The sequence below is a fragment of the Mobula hypostoma genome, chromosome 6 (genome assembly GCF_963921235.1).
Source record: "Mobula hypostoma chromosome 6, sMobHyp1.1, whole genome shotgun sequence".
In the NCBI taxonomy this organism is placed as follows: Eukaryota; Metazoa; Chordata; class Chondrichthyes; order Myliobatiformes; family Myliobatidae; genus Mobula; species Mobula hypostoma.
This window is the reverse complement of record NC_086102.1, coordinates 55,235,405-55,257,248: the sequence shown is the minus strand read 5'-3', so window position 1 is coordinate 55,257,248 and position 21,844 is coordinate 55,235,405. Positions and strand designations below refer to the sequence as shown.

Sequence of the window (21,844 nt, the reverse complement as noted above, 5' to 3'; positions counted from 1 at the left end):
TATTGGCTGTAAACCAAAATGAAACATTAAATCTGTAGATCCAGAAAGTACAAAGGTTCCAATCCTGAAAGTACAAAGTTCTCCATGGATGGTAATCAGTCGTTCATTTGGTAAAGTCCATGTCCTGAACCTGCAGGATGTGTGCAGATGAAAGAGATTCTTGAAACTATCTAGTGTTGGTGGCTATTGTTCTAATTGTTATAAGCATAATAATATTCTGACATTAGTAATCAAGCTGCTGAGAAGGGTTAATTACTGGATCTTTAACGATAGAGTGATGTTGCAGTGCAGTAGTGCTGCAACCCTGACCTGGGTTGCTGACTTTGTAGACCGTAAGATATAGGAGCAGAATTACGCCATTTGGTCCATTGAGTCTGCTCCGCCATCTCGTCATAGCTGATCCAATCTTCCTCTCAGCCCCAGTCTCCTGCCTTCTCCCCTTATCCCTTCATGCCCTGACCAGTCAAGAATGTATCAACCTTCGCCTTAAATATACATAAATACTTGGTCTCCACAGCTGTCTGTGGCGAAGAATTCCACAGATTTACCACTCTCTCCTCCTCATCTCTGTTCTAACAGGGTGCCCCTCTATTCTAAGACTGTGTCCTCTGGTCCTAGCCTCTCCCAACATAGGAAACATCCTCTCCACATCCACTCTTATCAAACCATTCGATAGGTTTCAATGAGGTCACCCCTCATTATTCAATAGAATTCAGGAGACAGGCCCAGAGCCATCAAACACTCTGCATATGACAGGCTATTCAATCCTGGAATCATTTTAGTGAACCATTTTTGTGGAGTTTGTACCTGTGTTTTCCCTGGATGATCTGATGTCCTAACATATCACAAATCCTATGAAATTCTGGGTTAATACTATAAATTACCTCTAGTGTCAGTTAAATCTGGGCAGGGGAGTGGAGAGTCAATGCAAGAAAGGACAAGCTACGAGGAGTCATGTGACAGATTGGGGCCCTGAGTGGTGGCTAAATGGCTGTCCTCTGTATCATAAGAAAAATATGAGAAATATGACATTTGAATAAAGGTTTTGAACAATGTACTGTTAAGTACCACAAGATTGAAGTTGCCCAATCTTTGATGAAAACTCCAGTATAATCCAACCCATTTCAAATTAGAAGACTTCCAACACAAAATACAGGGAGTGCTGCCTTCTGCACTCAATGCCAATCCTGGAATTTTTGAAAAAGTCTCATTACAATTACTTTTATTTGAGGTACTTGTTTAGAAAGACACTGCCCACTTAAGCCACATTACAACAGTGTCCTGAGCATGTTCACACTACATGAAACTCTCTTCACCAGACGTTGATGGTCTTACTTTCACTCCTGAAGGCAGGATGATGTTGAATAAGAAAACAAATATACATTGAGGGAAGACACGTGATCATATTCAACATCGAATATGGACACAAGGGTCAGCCTGCACACGTACAATGTAATTAGGAACAAACAGCACATTCAGAATGCAGATGTTCAAGGTTATTAACTGCATATACACTCATGCCAAATAAAATAACACAACTGGATCTCAATAGCATACTATTAGAAGGCCATGTTATTACAAACACTCCATGATGTAACTCCATAGCATGTTCTAAATTTGGCAACTTCTACCAAAATGAAATGAGTTACCAAAAACTAATTCATATACCACACGAAGATACACCAGGGAGTGTGAACAACTGTTTGATACTGGTATTCAGATCTCCCAAATGCTGCTTATAAATGGTGAATTCTAAGGAAAAGTTGACTGCAGCACATGATTGGGAAAAAATGTAATTGTATTAAGTATGGAGTTGGTCTACTTAACCATGAAGAAAAATTGGTCTTGTGTCAGCGGCATCCACTGTGCAAAACTTTATCACTGTGGTATCATTTCAAATTGCTGCTGTAGAAGCAGCAGATGTTCTTGATTACCCTCAGAATGCTTTTAGAATGGCTTCAGTCAATGTCGGTTCCATGCCATTAAGCTTTCAGGTTAAAGAACTCTGAAGGGACACTCCTACATTTAGTTATTATAGATCAGGTGGCTAGGTGTTCCATTCAGCATTCAGTTAAGCTAATCAAACAATACTCAGGCACTCAGTTGTCATAGGTCTTAAATACAATAATGGGTCCCTAACATGTGAATGCATTCCCTCCAACCATCAGGAATGTCTGCTTCACTTATTGAGTAGTGAAAGAGTTTAAAGGTCATGCAACATGTATAATGGCACAAGGATGAGGTATAAAGTAAGGCTGACTACAGTTACTGTATATTTTTAGAGTTGTATTCCCTGAAACTTAGCCTGTTGTTTTAGAGCAACGGTTCCCAATCTTTTTTACACCATAGATCCCTACCATTAACTGAGGCGTCTATGGACCCCAGATTGGAAACCACTGTTTTAGAGGATGCAGATATAATATGATAAGAAATAGTGTATAAGGGACAGGATAAGGAACTTAATTGTCTTTGATGTTTTCAAAGGCCAGAGACCTGCAGGAAAGAAAAGTTTTGTTCTACAAATTCTAACAATAACTCTTTTCCTGAATAGCCTTCAACTTTTCTTTCATCCATCTGCGTTTATAAGAATCTCTTTAATGCCCTCTACCCACCACCCCGGTAGTGTGTTCCATGCACTCATCACGCACTCACTGTATTTAAAAAAAAAACACCTACCTCTGTCTGACATCTATCCCCCCCCATGCTTTCCTCTAATCATATTAAAATTATGCCCTGTTGTAGTAGTCATTTCCTCCCTGAGAAAAAGTTGATAGCTGTCATTCTCCTTCACTCCAAAGGTAAAATCCCTAGCTCACTAAACATATCCCCTTAAAACATTCTGTCTAGTCTAGGCAGCATTCTGGTAAATCTTCTTTGCATCCTCTCTAAAGCTCCGACATCCTTCCTATAATGACATGACCAGTACTGAACTACTCCAAACGTGGTCTAATCGGAGTTTCACAAAGCTGCAATATTGCCTCACAGCTGTTGAATTCAATCCCCCAACTAATGAAGGCCATCTCACCACATCCCTTTTTAACCACTCTATCAACTTTCTTGGCGGCTTTAAGTGATCAATGAGCATGGATCATTCTGTTCCTCCACATGCTAAAAATTCTGTCATTAAGCCTTTATTCTGCTTTTAAGTTTGGCCATATATTACTTTTCCAGATTGAGCTCCACATGCCACTTCTCACTTCGGCGTCTTGTCAGTGTCTCGTTGTAACCTACAACAACCTTCCGCACTGTCTACAACACTGCCAACCTTCATGAGTTCTGCAGACTTACTAACCTCCTTTCCACTTCCTCATCCAAGTCATTTATAAAAATCACCAAAAGCAGAAGTTCCAGACTAGATCCCTGTGGAACACCACTGGTCACCAACCTACAGGCAGAATACACCCCATCTGCTACCACCCTCCACCTTCTGTGGCAAGCCAATTCTGAATCGATGCAGCCAAGTCTTGTGGGAACCTCTGCCTCCTGAGTTGCTGAATGAGTTATCATTGGGAACCTTTATCAAACGCCTTACTAAAATATCCATATGCACCACATCCACTGCACCTTCATCAATTTGTTTTGTTACTTCATCAAAAAATTTGATCACTCTCATGAGGCATGACCTGCCTATCACAAAGCCATGCTGACTATCCCTAATCAGCTTATGCTTCTCCAAATACTCATAAGTCTTGTCTCTAATAATCCTGTCCAATAGTTTGCCCACCACTGACATAAGACTCACTGGTCTATAATTCTCAGGATTATCTCTGTTAACCTTTCTTCAATAAGGAAATATTACTTGCCACCTTCCAATCTCTAGGGGTACTACTGTGGCCACTGAGAACACAAAGATTATTGAGAAAGGTACAGCAATCTCCTGCTTCCTGTAGTAACCTGGGGTATATCTCATCCAACCCTGAGAATTTAGCAATTCTAATGTTTATCAAAAGCTCCATTGTATCCTCTTAACATCGACATGTTACATCATAGAGGTCTGTTTGACACTGTCTTCATATTCATTCAGGACCCTTTCAGTGGTGAATACTGAAGCAAAGCATTCATTTGCATCTCCTCTACCTCCTCCCACTCCAGGCATGTGTTTCCATTTTTTGTCCCTGATCATCCTACCCTCACTGTAGTCATCCTGTTCTTCACATCTGTTAAGAAGGCCTTGGGGTTTTCCTTAAGCATGCTCACCAAGGCTTTTGCATGTTGCCTTCTAGCTCTTCTTAGTCCCTTCTTAAGCTCCTTCCTGGCTGCCTTATAACTCTCCAGAACCCTGTTTATCGTTGTATCCTAAGCCTTAAGTATGCTTCATTCTTCCTCATGACTGGATGTTCCACGTCTCTTCTCAACCACAGTTCCTCCGCTCTATCATCCTTTTCCTGACTCAATGGCACAAACCTATTCAGAACCCCATGCAAGTGCTCCCTAAACACCCTCCACTTTTCTGTTGTACATTTCTCTGAGTACATCTCTTCCCAATTTATGCTCTCGTTCCTGTATAATTGCAGCATAATTCTCCCTTCCCCAATTAAATAGTTCTCCATACTGTCTGCTCCTGTCCCTGATCAAGGCTATGGTATAGGTCAGGGAGTTGTGGTTATTGACTCCAAAGTGCTCAGCCACCAAGAAACCTGTCAGCTGACCAGATTCATTACCTAGTACTAGATCTGGTATGGCCTCTGCTCTAATCTGCCTGTCCACATATTTTGTTAAGAAAAATTTTGTACTGACTTGCCCATCAAAATTAGGGATGTTGAAGTTACCCATGACAATAACCCTCTTATTTTGGCACCTTTTTAAAATCTGCCTCCCGATCTGCTCCTCAGTACCTCTGTTGCTATTGTAGAGGGCCAGGAAGTCTGTACAATGCTACCAATAGAGTGTTTGCTGTGTTTCTGTTTCAGACTTACACACTGCCTCAGTAGATGATCCCTCCCCAATGGTCTCCCTTTCTGTAGCTGTGATACTATCCCTGATCAGCAGTGCTGTTCCCTACCTCGTTTACCTCCCTCCTTTTCTCTTTTGAACCATCTAAACCCTAGAACATCCAGCAGCTGTTCCTGCTCTTGTACAGTTAAGTCTCTGTAATGCCACAACATCATTGTTCCCTTCTGTAAGTTCATCACCCTTGTTCCTGATCATTTCTTGAATAAAATAAACACATTTCAATCCATCCAGATGACTGCAATTATGCCCTAACTGCTGCTCATCGTTCCTCACTCATTCAACACTATGCATCTACATTTCCACCAAATGCTCCATCTTTTGAGCAATCATTCTGGTTCCTATGCACCCTGACAACCTAGCTTAAGCCCTCCGCAACAGCTCTAGTACACCTGCCTGCAAGGATGTTGGACCCCTGAAGTCCAGGTATAACCTGTCGTTTTTGTCCAGGTCATACCTTTCCCCAAAAGAGGGCCTAATAATCCTGAAATTTTAAACCCCACACCAGTTCTACAACCACACATTCATCAGCCAAATCATACTATTCTTACCCTCACTGGCTCACAGCACAAGCAGCAATCCATAGATTACGAATCTCGTGGACCTGCTTTTCAGCTTATTGCCTAGCTCCCTATATTCACTCTTCAGGGCCTCATCCCTTTTCCTACCTATGTCATTGGTACCAATATGTACCACAACTTCTAGCTGTTCACATTTCTCCTTAAGAATGCTGTACACCTGATGTGAAGTGAAATGTCCCTGTCCCTGGCACCTGGGAGACAGCATAGAGTCCAGGAGTCTCTTTCACGGTCATAGAATCTCCTGTCTGTTTCCTGAACTATTAAAACCCCTATCACTACTGTTCTCTTCTTCCTTCCCACTTCCCTTCTGAGCCAAAGAGCCATCTAAGGTGCAAGACCTAATAGGCTCCCTACTCCCAAAAGTATTCAAAGTGGTGTAGATGCTATTGAGGGGAAAAGTTTCAGGGGAACTGTACACTATCCTTATTTCCTTTCCCTTCTGACAGTCACCCAGCTAGCTACCTATCTCATGCAATTTAATTTTCTACTCCCAGAATTCCCTAGGTTCAAGAAATTCCATTAGAAAATAATAAATGTAATGTTATATAAAAATAATGGGAAACAGAAAGTGGAAAACCTTAACATCTGATGCAAAATGTGAAGACCTGTATCAAAGACATTAAAGTAGAACACAAAAATAATCAGGATAATTGATCAAAGTCAATGTGATAATCAAACAAGTCATATTTGTTGGGAGTTCTTTAAGGAAGTGACATCTGATATGGATAAGGTGCCATGTCAAAGATAATGATTAAAGATAAAAGCTCATAGTATAAGAGGTATCATATTGGTAAGGAGAGATGATTGGTTGGCTAACAAGAAACAAATAATAAAGTACAAAGATTGGCACTCATGCATGAGCAGTACTCATGCATCAACTTTTTACAATTTGTGTATATAACTTAAAGCCACTAAAGCTTTGGTTGCTGATAGCACAAACGTGAATAGGAAAGTAGGTTACAAAAAGGACATAAAGCAACAAATGTATATACTGTAACTGAGTTGGGAAAAATAGGAAAAATGTGAAATTAGACTACTTTCGCTGCAAAAAAATGAGAAAGCATGTCACATAAATGGTGAGAGATGGCAGAGCTCTGAGGGGAAAGGAATCAGGGAGTCTTAGCTTGTAATTTGCAAAGCCCCAGTATTCAAGTATAGCAAGTAATTAGGAAAGCAAAATATTATTTATTGCTAGGAAAGTGAGGCATTGGTGACCAATTCTAAAGTACTCTATACCATATTTGCTTCTTTTTAGGAAAATGTTAATACATTGTTTGAACTTCTCATAAGGTTTATTGAACTAATATCTGAAATAGGCAAGTTGCCTCATAGGGAAAAAAATTGAACGGACTGGGATTGAATCTGGTAGAATTTAGAAACCTGACAGGAGATTTAATTGAAATATAGAATATCCTGAATAGTTTGAGAGGGTCAATTCCCTTTTGGGGGGAATCTATGCCTCTGGATCCATTTAAAATTTAGTATTTGGCCACCTAAGATGGCACTGAGCTGGAAAATTTCAGTTTTATGTTGTTAAAACTCTCCCAAAGTGCAGTAGGAGCAGAGGCTGAATGTGTTTACAGCAGAAATAGGTGCATATTTCGTGGCAAGAGGCTGAAAGATTATTGTGGGTAGATGCAAGTGTGGAGTGAAGATTACAATTGGGTTAGCGGTGATTTTTTTGTAAATGGTGAATACTTCAGTTTATTATTGCAAATGTTAATTCAGTTTGTTTTCATGGATATAATTGGAATGTTTTTGAACAGCAAATAATGCTTTTAATTTTGTTTTTTTAAGCAATAACCTTTCAAACTTATTTAAAATGTTTCTGGAAAGGACTTTGAAACTTGCCACAGTGAGCACTTTGACAAATTAGCAGCTGCAAATGATGGACAAGTTTGATTTCCATAGTATTTATGGATTTCTAGTTGATAAATTTATGCAGTCTTATTTCCCCTTTACCCCAGCATGGCAGCTTGTAAAATTATATCAGTGCTAAGAGTGGCTAATTTATAAGTGCTGTTTTGTGATTGTACACTAAAATTTTTTATCAATTTATGTGACTTAAATAGATATTGGTCCCTACATTTCAGTGATGCAAATCAAATTGAAAAGTCATACTATTTTAAACCTTGAAAATCACTAATGTTTCTTGTCTTTAACTGATGAATGTTCTATAGGGGAGAAGCCACATCAGTGCAGCATTTGTTGGCGATCATTTTCTCTGAAGGATTATCTGATTAAACACATGGTGACACACACTGGCGTGAGAGCCTATCAGTGTAGTATCTGCAACAAGCGTTTCACCCAAAAGAGCTCCCTCAACGTCCACATGCGACTTCACCGTGGTGAGAAGTCCTACGAGTGCTACGTCTGCAAAAAGAAGTTCTCCCACAAGACCCTGCTGGAGAGGCACATGGCACTCCATGGCACTAGCTGCTCTGAGGTGACTACATATGTCTGTTCTGTTTGCCCAGCCAAGTTCGACCAAATCGAACAATTCAATGATCATATGAGAATGCACGTTTCTGATGGTTAAGAAACTTCTTTGAGAACAAAGTTGGAATTAATTTTAAACAAAAACACATTTTTAAAACAAAAAGCGCTGGCATATTATTATCAGCAGCAAGATGTTCAAGAATTCTTCAGGATGGTGGCCTTAATGCCTGTTATTGTGTGTGCTCCACTGGCTGGATGACCACTACAGGCCTCAAGATTTTTTTCCTCTCATTCAGCTCTTGTTTATTGCTAGCGTGTTGAACACTACAAAGGCCTACTATCTCTACAGATCTAATCCAGTGTTGCATTATCTAAGGTGGAATTTTCTTTGAGATCATTACACAGCATTAAATCCGGTAAACTGTGGTATGCAACATCTTTTCAAGTACAGTACTTGGTATGTATTGACATTTCTGTGTTTTGATGGTCACAAAATTTGCCTTTTACCGAAGATAACATTGTATGTATAGTGGTTGTAATGACACTGGCAGTTATTTATTATTTACCTGCTGTGGACAGGTCAGTTACACAGATGGGTTTCATTTAGAAAATTAAAAGGTTTAATATATAATGCAGCATCCGTGCAACTGCAGTTAGGTACAAGAATTTATTTCACAGATGTGCAAACAACTCAATGTCATTTCAATGAGAAAAAGCGCAGTGAGTTTTTTTCTAATTGCAGATGGTTCCAGTAAAAATTTACTACATGGATGTGCATTTTTTACAACAGTATTTGAGCAGAAGCAAGGCTTTTTGGAATTTTTGAGTACACTGCCACTAATATTCAGAAGACTGTTAAGGTTGTAAGATGAGCTGAATTGAAGGAAGTTTTATCCCCCCACAATGTGTGGTTGATAACATTCAAAATTAACATATAATCAATGTCTGTTTGACATGCTGTCATTTTGATTGCTGCTCCTATTTTGTCTCTTATTTTATTTTCAGACTGTCGATGATTATTCCGATCAATTTTAAAATATTTTGATTAATTTCCTGTTGCCATAGGCATAATTAGAGTTCCATGGTGCATGTTTTACATTGCACCTACATCAGTCAGTCATTATAATGAATAGGAAGTTTAGAATGGCTTAATTTGTGCAGTATGAATAATATTTGAGGAAGTGTGTCTTGATCAAATGAACTACTTTTTTCTGATACCTTGTTTAATTTCCTTGCCCATAAACTTAGAATAGAAACATTGCAAAGAAGTAATGCAGTTTAAATGTTTAATGTATTTTTACAAAACTTATTAAAAAATACTTGAAACTCTTCACGTATGCACAATTTTAGCTAGAAATAAACATTATACTGCAGATATTAGCTTTTAAGTCATTCCCACATGAATGACATTTTATAGAGCCCATTGGCCAAGATGCACACCATGACCCTGTTTTTAAATCCTGCTGTTCACAAAGTGTCCCATGATGCATAGGTTCTATTCCTTTTAGAATGTTTTGGAATCATATTTGTAAACAACTCACACTTCTGTCCACTTGGTCATAGATTTTTCATTTTATACAAAAAGCCTGTATGCGCTGTGCATGTTCTTTGAGCCACTCTAGTATTTGGTTCCAGCATGCTACACTGGTATGTACTGCGTTGATGTTATCTGCTAATTCTTATTTGTGGGTACATATTGGAGTACATCATTTGCACAGTGGAATTGCTTATCATCATACTAATTTGTTTTCTATCTCTATCCTGCTCCATATATACTAGAGTGTTACAGATCTAATTTGAGATCTGTAGTACAGTGTGATTAATATTTTGAACCACTTACCCAGTTTATAAATAAATATTCACAATTTTATCACATAAAATTGTATTTATTCATTTATTTCCCCAGATTAGGTAAAAGTGGACACAATCCTTAAGTGAATCCAGTCATTGCTTGTCTCCTAAAATATATTTAATTTTACAATTTAGTTGCAGATTTTTGTTTTTTGCTCTTCTTTAATTTGACTTGCTCGTAGAAATTACTTTCTCACAATGATGTTACCACTTACCACATTTCAAAACAACTTATGCCAATCAAGGTATTTTTCAAATTTGTTCCTTATATTTCAACATTATAACACTCTCATTAAGTAAAATTGTTTGTGGAGGTGGAGAATTATTGAATTTGCAATTGCATGTGAGCTGAATTAAATAATTGGTGGTCCATCCTAGGTTAAAGATATCCCCTACCAGTTTAGTTCCATGTTGTTATAAAGTTTACAATTTTTACAGGCAGTTGCAGAGATGATGTTATTTGAACTTTTCGTAAAATAAGTCATCAGACTGTTTTACCTAATTCAGTAGGAAATAAAAGTAGTACTGATGACTGCAAAACTTAAACTTTATGTAACATATCTTTCCTTCACATACAAAAATAATGCACACTTTATAGTTTTTACTCTGATGATCAATGTTTAACTTCATAAGATTTCTCTAAATTATTTTATCTATTTAACAATAAATTTTTAAACGTTATTGATTCATTTAAATATAGATAAAATATGACAATTGGTGGTTACAATATAACAGAAAAGTACTATGCTTTTTCTTTTAAATTGCGTGCTGATGTTAAGCTTGAACAGCTAATCAGAGACTAATTGTAAACAACTTGGCCTTTTTTTGATTTTTGAAAACTTTTCTCTCGGTACTTTTAATTGACTTTTCACTATTTTGACTGACTGACAATTGAGCTCCAAAAATATGGCAACAATATTGTTAATCTTTGAGAGGCAAATGGGTCTTAGAAGTTTTGTTGGTTTAACATTATGGAGTACTGGTTTAGATCTTGGGATTTTAAGGTGCAAATATGAAAGTAAGGGTGGCTTTAAGCTGGGTATTATCTGCAACAAGTGGAAGCCTCTTGTATGATATTAGCTGTTTTACTGGAATAGTGTCCTGTGGAAGGAGTATTTAACCAAGCTTAACTTTGCGATGCAGTATTTGTTTATACATAGTACACATTTACGTTTTATTACAGAATAGATCTGCCTTGCAATATTTAATGCAATCATTTTGAATCACTTGCATATCACCAGCCTGCTGCATTCACAGTGACTCTTGGTTTCTTCAACTTTTGTCCTTTATATTCAATGAACCTAATGTCAGACATAGGAATGTGTACTAACATGACAGTATTAGATTACTGAAACAACAGTTCAGAAATTGTGAAACATAGAAATTAATTTTCTGAATGTACAACCCACTATGCATGTATAGCACAGTCTAAAATACCTTGGGTATTTTAGTTTTCATTTTTTGAGATGTAACATTCTGAATCTTGGAGGCAATGAAAATATTAAAAACTATGCATTTTAGTGTACATGATCAATTGGTTATCCCATCCTTCACCTATTTTCATGCATATTTTTGGTATTTTTTATTCCATTAATGATGCAAGATATACTTTTCCTCTGTAGTTCTGGGTTGTACATATAACTTTGCATTGCTTACTTTAGAAGTTAACTTGACCATGTAAGAACTTGCAGTTTAGAATCTTACCTTTCTTTATCATCCTCTTTTTGTTTAAAAAATACGTTTGTGTTACTAATATAGTATGACACATAGATAGTGTGGATCAGTGCCTTTAAATAACATATGAATGATTTTTAAAAAATAAAATGCAAAAGTTATTAAACCCTATTTTCTGCAGGAGAAATTGGGCATATTCTACAATCTCACCAATGATGTCAGCAGAACTTATCTCAAATAAACATAAATCTTCAACCTGGGTTGTTTTTAAAGAATGCATAATTGACATGGGGACCATTGAAGTAGAAGTTTGCCCTGCTGAGGAACAACAGTTATTCAAAATTGCATTTAAAACTTCCTTGTATCAGCTGAAAACATCAGGAAATATTGAACAAGAACAGTTTTCTTTAAACAAAAGGAGAAAACAATTAAAAAGATACCCAAATGCAGTTTTTAAAGAATCACTTTTGGATTGTTCCCTCAGTTCCAATCATCTCAGTTGTCCATTGTCAGAAGTTAACTTCAAAATGTTCCTGCAGAAGCTCGCTATTTCAAATATCATTTATATTGTAAGTATTATTAATTAAGATTAAATTTCAAGATAGCATCTCCATGGATTAGCATGGATGGAGTTATACCGAATAATTCTGCTGGAATTTTTTTGTTTTTTATAAATTTAATTATGCACACTGAATATCACTATTAATAACCAAAGAAAATAATTGCAAGTTGAATTGCAAACCTTATTTTGAAGACATTGGAAATAATATTTTAGTCCTAGTATCAAAGACAAAACAAAAAACTACATACAACTTTAAGATTTAAAGTTGTATTTGGCTTATGCCATCTCTTATTATTCTTTCCCGTGTAAATAAGAATATAGTATTGTTGCACTGCAATATACAGTGTTGGAGTAAAAGGTAACATGTATGATTAACAGTTAAAACCATAGGTTTGTAGACAAAGCATATTTTAATTAGTTACCTTCTGAGAGATAATAAATGTATGCTTACTCTTTTGGAGTATCAACTGGTATCTACTTGATAAAAAGTTAATTTCTCTGGTTATTGCTCTCAGACCAGAGGATGGAAATGAGTGGCCTCCAGGTCAAATTTTCTAACAATTGAAGTTAATGAATATAATACCAGACACTGTGAGATCATGACTTTCTGATTACTGTTAAATACAAACATGGTTTCAGCTTGAACCACCATCAAAAAAGACTAATGAATAAAATTGATAGTCCCTTGATGCTGGTCAATAGCATGAAGCACTATCAATTTTCTTTGAAAAGATGTAAATGTAAAAACAATCCCTTCCTGGCTCACCCACCCCATTGCAAATTAATGATCTTTTTTAATACTGGATTGCTGCTTCAAGCCACTGATTAGACTGACAAACTGTTGAAAAGATGCAATTGTAAAGAGAGCTAATAGATTCATGTTTCATGAGCTTTACACTGCTCTGTTTCTAATTCCTTAATAGTAATCAGTGGTAAGTTATGGTACAACCCATGCCCATGTGGTAAATTGAACCAATCAAAGTGCAACACGGGATCATGTTATAATTTTTCTTCTTGAAATTAGATGCAGTATATTGACATAAAGTTGTAAGAAAGAAATAACTGTAAAGGCCATTATTCCTGTAAGGAAGCTATGTTAACATTTTGAGTATTTTGTGTTTTTATATATTCAGGTAGATAGAAATGTGCGCTTGCACAATCAGTTGAAAATTTAGAAGCTCCAATTCTACTTATTTCAAAAGCGTATGTATAATTATCAATCTGCCAACATCTACAAAAGGCAGCAGTACATTTATTGAAAAGGTGATTTGCTAAATAGTTTGAGTTGTTGAATTGTAGGATCAGAACAGAGAACAGATTAAGCAGGATGTATGTAATCCAAGAGCTAAAGAAACCATTCATCATTTAAGTAAAATAGAATGTTCAATAAACAAGCTATCAAAAGGCAGTACCATTTGTGTGCTTATAGCCCAAAGGTTTTCCAATAACCCTTTAAGAACGAATTTAAGGTATTTCATCAAAAACACATCCAGTGTGATGAATAGTTACACGTCATCCCTTTAGAATGTGCGCTTTTTCTTGAATTACATACTATATGTGATTGAGCAATAATATTTAAATAGCAAGAGTTCTGCTTAAAATGCAGTTTTAATATAACATTGGTGCCATCCATTTAAAATTTTGTCACACTGCAGCTTTATAACTGCTTCCATCTGCAGCTCGCAATTCTGAGAGGCAAGGTGAAAATATGGGTGGGCTGTTGTCTCCTTGGAATAGAAAGATGATGTTTAATGTGTATTTTTGAGATGATTATAGCATACTTAAGGAAGCTTTTCAATTATTCTAGTATATAGTGATGGCCCACATTTATCAAGACTGTATGAGGCAAAAATAGCATTTGTCCTGATGCAAGAACTGGATGTCAAGATGGAAAGAGTAACTGGTGACCACCACTGAGCTCTGTATCCAAGGTTTAAAAAAAATAGGTGATAGCATGATCATAGTTTATGCCTTGTAACAAAATTTGAGCATTGCTACACAGTGCTCCACTTACCTGTCAGTGTGATCACTTCCTGCTTCACATTGCCTGCTTTATTTAGCATACAACAGGATGAAATATTTTAATTGCACGATAACAGGAATAATTGCAGGAATAAAAAAAGGCCTATACAGCATTAAATTTGTTTAAACATTTGGTAGAATTGCCTCTTTCCAGTGCTCAACAGCAAGTGGGTTGCATACAGAAGATAAAACAGCTTAAAGTGTGCAGTTGGGCTGTACCGGTGGAGTGGTCCACTGATGCTGGATTTCGCCAACTAGCCACCATTTTTTAATATGTAAATAAAAGATATGGGTCAGTAGAAAACAACTTTGGTAATGATCCAGTACTTTGTATTGTAAAAGTTTTCATTTAATCTGTACACCTATGCGGTTGTGCATTCTTTCAGCTTTTAAGTCATGTTTCCATTGTGATTCTTTGCTTTCTTTTGGAATATTTTAGTATGATTTTCTAGGGTACAGTTTTTTTAGGAGGAGCAGGAAACAAAGCTTTTTCCAGCCTTTTTACTGTTATTAAACTAACAATTTGAGTTGAAATTCTTAAACTATATTTTCCATCAAAACTAGAGTGTAATGAATGAATTTCAGAATTGGATTGTAAAGACTCATACCAAGGAAATCTATCAGTCTCTATTTCTCGGTTTAGCCCAGAATAACAGTATGTCTTTTTTTTAAATGTAACATCTGGAACCTTAGGTCGCTTGAAAAAAACAGAAAGAACTAACAGGTTATCTGTAGTGTTGCAATTTACTAGTTTTAATGAATTTCTTCCGGTTTTAAGATTCATACTGTATAGATAAACAAATATAACCCAGTCAGCATAGGCAGTAGTACACTCCTGTTGTATTTCACAATTTTACTCAAGTTGCAAAATTAATAATGACCCTACTCTCTGGATGCCAATATGAATTATTTTTTAAAAAGTGTCCAAGTGATAAGACTATGTCTTACTACTCAAATACACTATATTGTTGCTGTCTTGTAAAGTCAGCACAACCCTAGTGTGCAAGTTAATGGTGGTGTTATGCACTGAGATAACTGCACTGCATGAATGATTTCCACTACTGACCAGCATTCACACTCAAAACATTTGCACACGTAAGGGCTAAAAATAAACCTTTTTTTGAGGTGGGAAGGGATTTATTGCATGTGAATAGAACCAAACCAGTGTTAGTGTCACATCCAGTCAATGTTCGAAGTAGTCACCAAATGTAAAATGGAACCCACTGGTGGGAACACTAGTACAGGATACTAGCTGGTAACACATTTGACATGACACTAATTCAGCACTTTTCTTTCCCTGTAAATGAACACTAACCCAAAAATTTGAATCGGTTAACATTTGTGACAAATCTACTGAATTTATTATGCCTTGACATCTGCATTTTTGGTTTTATTATTAGCTTTGTTGATTAATTGGAGTTAGTAAATTAAATATGTTTTCCTTCTACATAAATACAGCTATGTCATTCAGACTGGTCAAAAAAAAAGTTTTTCCCCACTTATTTTCTAAGACTTTGACATCATAACTTTGCACCTGGGAGAAGTGAAATCTCCTTTGAAGAATAGGCTGACAAAAACATATTCTCCATTGTAACCATATACAAAACCTTCCCTTGGATTTCATCTTCTACTTAAATTTTTAGTCATTGAATTTCCACCATTGTAGCAACCAGTGACATAATTGCATCTTTGGACCATTAAAGGAAGTTCCTAATGAATGGATCAAAGATCTAGTTCAACTTGGAACCCTTTCCCCAGGACCAAGTAACCTTCAGATAATAGCATTTGTTCTATTTTTGGTGCAGTGTTCCTCTTCAAACTGAAAGATAATTAATGGAGAGATTTCACTTTTTGAAGTAAGTTATCTCATTAACTCACTCTGTGACATATACAATAGAGTTCTATAGGTTTTAATTTACCAGTGTTTAATATTTTTGCAAACTCTAGCTGTATCTTACCTGGCCCTACATTAAATCTTATTCAAACTGGAGGCATTGATTTATCAAACAAATTAATTCCATTTTAATCTGGCATTTCAATGGATTTATCACAAAATCAAAAATTCCCAATTATGTCATAATGACTGAAAATGCAGATGTCTTTTCCAGCCTTTGCCAAAATCTGATTTGTTTCAAAAGTAGAATCTGCCTTAAGACACTTAAGCAACAGCCAACTATTATGTTGGAAGAACAGGCAGTTGGGCATTTTTCCTAGGTACAAAATATCAGATTCATTCACTTTACTGTTGTGCACCTTTTCTACATTACTAGCCCAACACTGTTGTAATGATAATTATTTTATATTTGTTTTAATGTGACTACTGTAGACCAAAAAAAAAGACTTTAATTTTACAATATTTACCCGATCGTATTCCATTTAATTTATTTTAAAATTCATGATGGGAAAAGCATTTAGTAACTTTAAAAGATGTCCTGAGACCATAATAAATTTTTTAAAAAGTAAAAAAAAAATGAGACTGCAGTTGCAAAAATATGAAGGAAGATGAGGTTTGGTTGCTCACAGAGTCTTGTAGATTAGTGGGTAAAACCATTTCTTGACTTTTATATTATATTCTTACTCTTTTTCTTGCAGCTAATGTTTCTTTTTTTATAATCTGCTATTTTTATTTTTGTAAGCAGTTTATCTCCATTTAAGATGAAAATTTATCACAGATTGTGTATAGTTTTTGTTTTGTTTATGGAAAGCACTGGACAAGTTTGACATCCCCTTTAATAGAAGGTGATGTACAATGATTTTGATTGCTTGCTGAATGTTTTTTTTATTCCTAATTATAAACACTAGGATGGTTTTGCATCTTCCATATTTTATGCAAAAACATGTATGTGCCCTATACTTAAAAAAAGAAGCTCTAGACAGCATTTTTCTATGTTTTGTGGAGAATAATCCTTTTGAATGGTAGGAAAATATTTTTTGTTGTTGTACTATTTTATATTTTTAAAATGATACATTTATTGGTATAAGACTGTTTTGGTGAAGGAATTAAATGAAAACAAAGTCTGCCCTTAAGAATGCTGCAGTAGCCTGTTTTGAAACTAATTATTGATGTGTGTTCAATTGGTTTTGTCTGTTTATTGTTACAACAGTTTGTATTTACTGCTGTTCCTCTGATGACTAATTAGGGGTTTTTAAGGGCGTTTTTGATTTGTCAAACACACTGGATTGTGAGTCTTTTGTAACATGTGGGGCTATTTTTTTGTGATGCAAACAGCAGCACTGTCTCGAGCTGTCCTTTTTTCACTGCCTTTGTCCTTGAATTTAAAATTATAGATTTGAGAACTTGGCAGAGCAATGAAAGAGACAAACTGGAGATATTTAATGAACACCTGTTTAGGAAGACTAAAGCTCCTTGTTAGTGGAAAGTGTTCTATTTCAGATTTTTACAAGTTTCTGGTCTGAACTGTTATAGGGATTTTCCTTGGCTTTCCTTGTCTGAAAGATAAACAAGCAATGAAAGAAATCCTTAAGAAGTGATATTGCTAATCATAAATGCAATTGCACACCTAATAAATATTATACCATTTTATAAACTATTTAATCTCATAATAAAATGCAGATGATAGTGCACCATAATGAATAGAAAAATCTATTCTAGTTGAACCTATGTTCTTTGAGATACAAAGCAGGTGCCTATATTTCTGTAGAAGTTTTGGTGCAAGCTTATTGTTCTTCCTTGATTATTCAGTGTTGCACATATGCCTTTCCACTTCTATAACATTAAGTCTATGTGCCTTCTGTTTTTGTTTCTATTATATTGACATTTGAATGGTGAAAATCAGAATAGGAGCTTTTAAACCATTCCAAATAAGGTTTGTCTTGTTCTAGAGCCCAGCCTTCTTCCAGCAAACAACATTCAGACTTGTGAAAATATCATTATAAGCACTGAATTGTAGATCTTTGTTGCATTTGCAACTTTATTAAAAAAAAGTCTATATGAATTTAGATTCCACTGTGATTTCAATGTCCAAAGTTATAGTTTATACTTTTTCACATTAGTACACTTTTTAATAAATATAAATATTGCCTTGTTTGATAGTGTGATATAACAGGCTGAACCTATTTTGTTGACATAATTCTATTGAATGAATTAAGTGCATTTTACTTCTGAATTTCTATGGTAGAACATCCATGTTGCCTTTGGTATACACTTGCTGCTACTCATTCCGAACACACAACACCATGAAAAAGCATGGTTGTGCAAGTGTATTTGGGAGCTTTCTGGGCTAACAGAGTTTGAAAATTACATTGGCATCATAAAAAGTTATATTCTTAGGTATTCATTAGTGTGCCTGCTCTATACTCATTGTCATATTGCTCTTTCTAATAAACATATGTCTGTAGAAATTAATTAGCACAAAATTTTACAGGCATTGCGCTTTATGCACTAGTCAATCTACTTACTTGGCCAAAAGTACAGTAGTACAAAAAGTTGTAATTTTCACATTCTTTGCACATGTTTCTTGTTCACTGGTTGAATATGTACCTAATTTAATTGGCTATTATAGATTAATACCTGAAATAACACAGCTTTGGTTTGAATCTTAGCACTTTAGTATTGAGGTTGCATCAGAATGTGTCCCTTTCAAGCCATCTTCTCATGTGTTTACGTATGTAACTTTTAGAAACAATGGAGAACATAGAGAATTTGGCTTAAATACATATCCTGATGTTGTTCAAAGGTGGATATAGTACTGGTAAACTATTAAGTAAATGTGTGATTGCATTTTCATATCTGATTCAATGCTTCACAATCCTATAACATCTACTCCATTGGAGCATAATTTTTGCACCAGTACAATTTTGAGCTCTGACTTAAGTACAAGATGTCCAAACTGGGAACTGTATGCTGCATAGGAATGGTGTTTCTTATTTTTATATGGTAATTTTGAAAAATTTCTTTGAGAAACATGAACATTCCTTGTGTATACGGTATCTAGCATTTGTATTTTGGTCTTTCATTTCTCGGTTGTATAAGATGTTGAATAAAGAAGAATTTTATTGCAGATCTACATAGCCCTTCTGATTAGTTTAATGCTACTTAGTGCTAATAATTGATCCAAAGACGTCTATTTTCTCCCACTGTCAGTTATCATCTTAATGGACAGTGCTAAATTTGAGACAAAAACTTGCTGGTTTAACTCGAAGCTGTGTTTCACATGGTAGGCAAACATTTTTCAAAGATCTTCTGTCAAGGTGCTTATTAAATATTTCCAGTATAAGTGCTGCTACTATGTATTAGAAATGAGGCTCTTTTTGTCAGTACAAATGTGCAGTGGTCTGTGCTGAAGGAGATTAGTTAAACTGGCAATGTTCATTTTAATGTTCACTTGCCACGGTTGAGCCATCTTGGTACAACAGGTGAAAACTAGCGTTTTGGGTTTTTCAAACAGTTGAATAAACTTGTCTTGGTGTAAGGGATCACTTTAGAAATGTTGGCTTGTTATATTTCCAAACAGTTAGATTGTGAAGCACCTTATGCTTGTTGACCAGTTTTGTAGAGGTCAACAGTTTACTGTTTCTGTTCTGCACCTTACCTGTGGTACGGAACACGTACCCATTTTTCCCATGTCTAACGCCCGGCCTTTTTTGCCTTGTGTATGAACCCTTTATCTAATATTAAGAGATTTGTTAATTTGTATTAAGGCTCAATTGAGAAAGTTACAAATCTACTCCAGGTTCTTCATAAAGTTGAATGACTTTTACTTCCCTATGGCAAGTGTGAATTTTAAAGCATGAAGGGGAGTTCATTGAAAAAAAATCAAAAAATTAAACTTTGGGAAGAGACCTTCACTGAAGAGAAAATAATTTTTTACTTCCAATGTTTCTTTGTTTTAATCAGGAAATTTAAAATTATCCTCGACAGAGATATGTCTGATCTCAAAGTTTTAAATTAAATTTCAGTTTATTAAAGTACCCCAACAAAAAGGGGGTTCAAAACTAGATGCCGTGACATTGAGATGTTATACTTACGGGGTAGCTTTCTGGCCTTTTCAGTTGACTATTGAAGAAACAGCCTAGCATTTTTGAAGTGATCTCCAACTTTACTCCCATTTACTATAGTACAGTATGTTGGTATAAATTCAAGTACAATTTTCAAGTGCTTTAAATCCTGCCAGATTTATTAAAGCAACAGTATCCTAACTTGCCATTTATTAGACTGTATTTCTCATGTATTACCTGTGACATGTGTATTGTTAACTAGCTGTATGCTTCATTATGTTATTGTGACATTTGAATACTGTGAAGTTTTATCTGCATACTTACTTTATACTGAAGTATTAAGCCTTAAATTTGTTCGTGTGAAAGAATAATTGACATTCTGGGGATGAAGATTTCTTTTTTTAATGTTACCAGCACTTTTTTGTAAGTTTCACTTTCCAAGTTATTGTAAAGTTCACGCTGTAGTGAAGTTTGAACATGAAGGAATAAAATCTCTAGTACTTTCCCGTACTGAAAAAGTGTACTTACTGCTTTTTTAAGTTTTCTAGTTAGTTTACAGAAAAAATAATGAACATAAATGTGTTTTAATAATCATATTCATGACTTCTTTTTACAGCTGTTCCATATTTTCGTAAGTTTCAGATCACCTTACTGCAGTCACTTTCTGTGATTAGTCACAGAAATTTAGGCAGCCAAATTTCATAAGATTAATGTGCAGTTATCCTTACCACATCCAACCCAATATAGATATGGACAAAATTGTAGATATATAGAACTAACCTTCACAAGAACATGTGGCTTCCACTCAGGCAATGGGGAAAAAATATAACCCTGTTCATTCAGAGGGTGATGCTTCCTATCATTTCAGCTGCAAAGGATTCTGATGAGCACTTTGGTGTAGTAACCAACACTATAGAAATATCTCTGCAAGCCATCAAACTGTGCCCCAATGGATTGCAGCTTTACAAAGGCCCTGCATTGAACGAATGGTAGTGTTGTCCTGTCACAATGGTATGATCCAGTCATTGGCATTCTGCCAGTATCCTTGCAGCTGCTTGTTAACCATCTAGTTCAAATTGCTGCAACCTTGTAAAGGTTCATTTCAAAACTGGATTTCAGTGCCCAGAGCTACTCTGGGTTATTGCCCAAAGCAATCTGTAGGTTTCATAGAGCATAGAATAGCACAGCACATGCACGTGCTTTTCAACCAACTGTATCTCCACTGACCTGATTCCAACTCTAATCTACCTGCACATGGTTTGTATCCCTCTTCTCCCTGTCTGTTCATGTGTCTATCTAAATGCCTCAAATGTTGTCATTACATCTGCTTCCGCCTTCTCTCATTCCACTGCATTTCTTACAAATCTACTTTAAACTTTCTCCCTCTCACCTTAAATCTGTGCACTCTAGTATTTATCTCTTCTACCCTGTGAAGAAAACTACCTGCCATATCTATGGCTTTCAGAATTTTATGCTCTTCAATCAGGTCACACATCCACCACTGACACTCCAGAGAAAATGATACAAGCGTGTCCACCTCTTCTTGCAGCCAATTCATCTTATGCAGCCTTCCAAAGCTGCACATCAGTTGTTTAGTGTGGTGACCAGAAGTCAGATCGAGATTATTGTCATATGCATAAGTTAAAGAGGTGCAGGTACAATGAAAACTTTGCTTGCAGCACCATCACAGCTGTGTAGATTCAGATAACACACAAAACATAAATTATATAAGACAGTCAAGAAAAAGACAGCGTACAACGAGACTTCAGTGCGAAGGATCACAGAGTCATGTTCATACTAGCACAAG

The 21,844-nt window shown here is 35.8% G+C and overlaps 1 protein-coding gene across 8 annotated transcripts in view; it reads left to right on the top strand.

The window, feature by feature from the left end:
• LOC134348055 (zinc finger and BTB domain-containing protein 20-like) overlaps nt 1-20,541 on the top strand; it is a 348,683-nt gene extending 328,142 nt beyond the window's left edge. For all 8 annotated transcript variants that reach the window (XM_063050851.1, XM_063050852.1, XM_063050857.1 and 5 more), the window contains one exon: nt 7,712-20,541. In XM_063050851.1, coding sequence (XP_062906921.1) covers nt 7,712-8,070 — 359 coding nt within the window. In that variant the 3' untranslated portion in view covers nt 8,071-20,541. The remainder of the gene's footprint in view (nt 1-7,711) is intronic.
• The last annotated feature ends 1,303 nt before the right edge of the window (nt 20,542-21,844 follow it).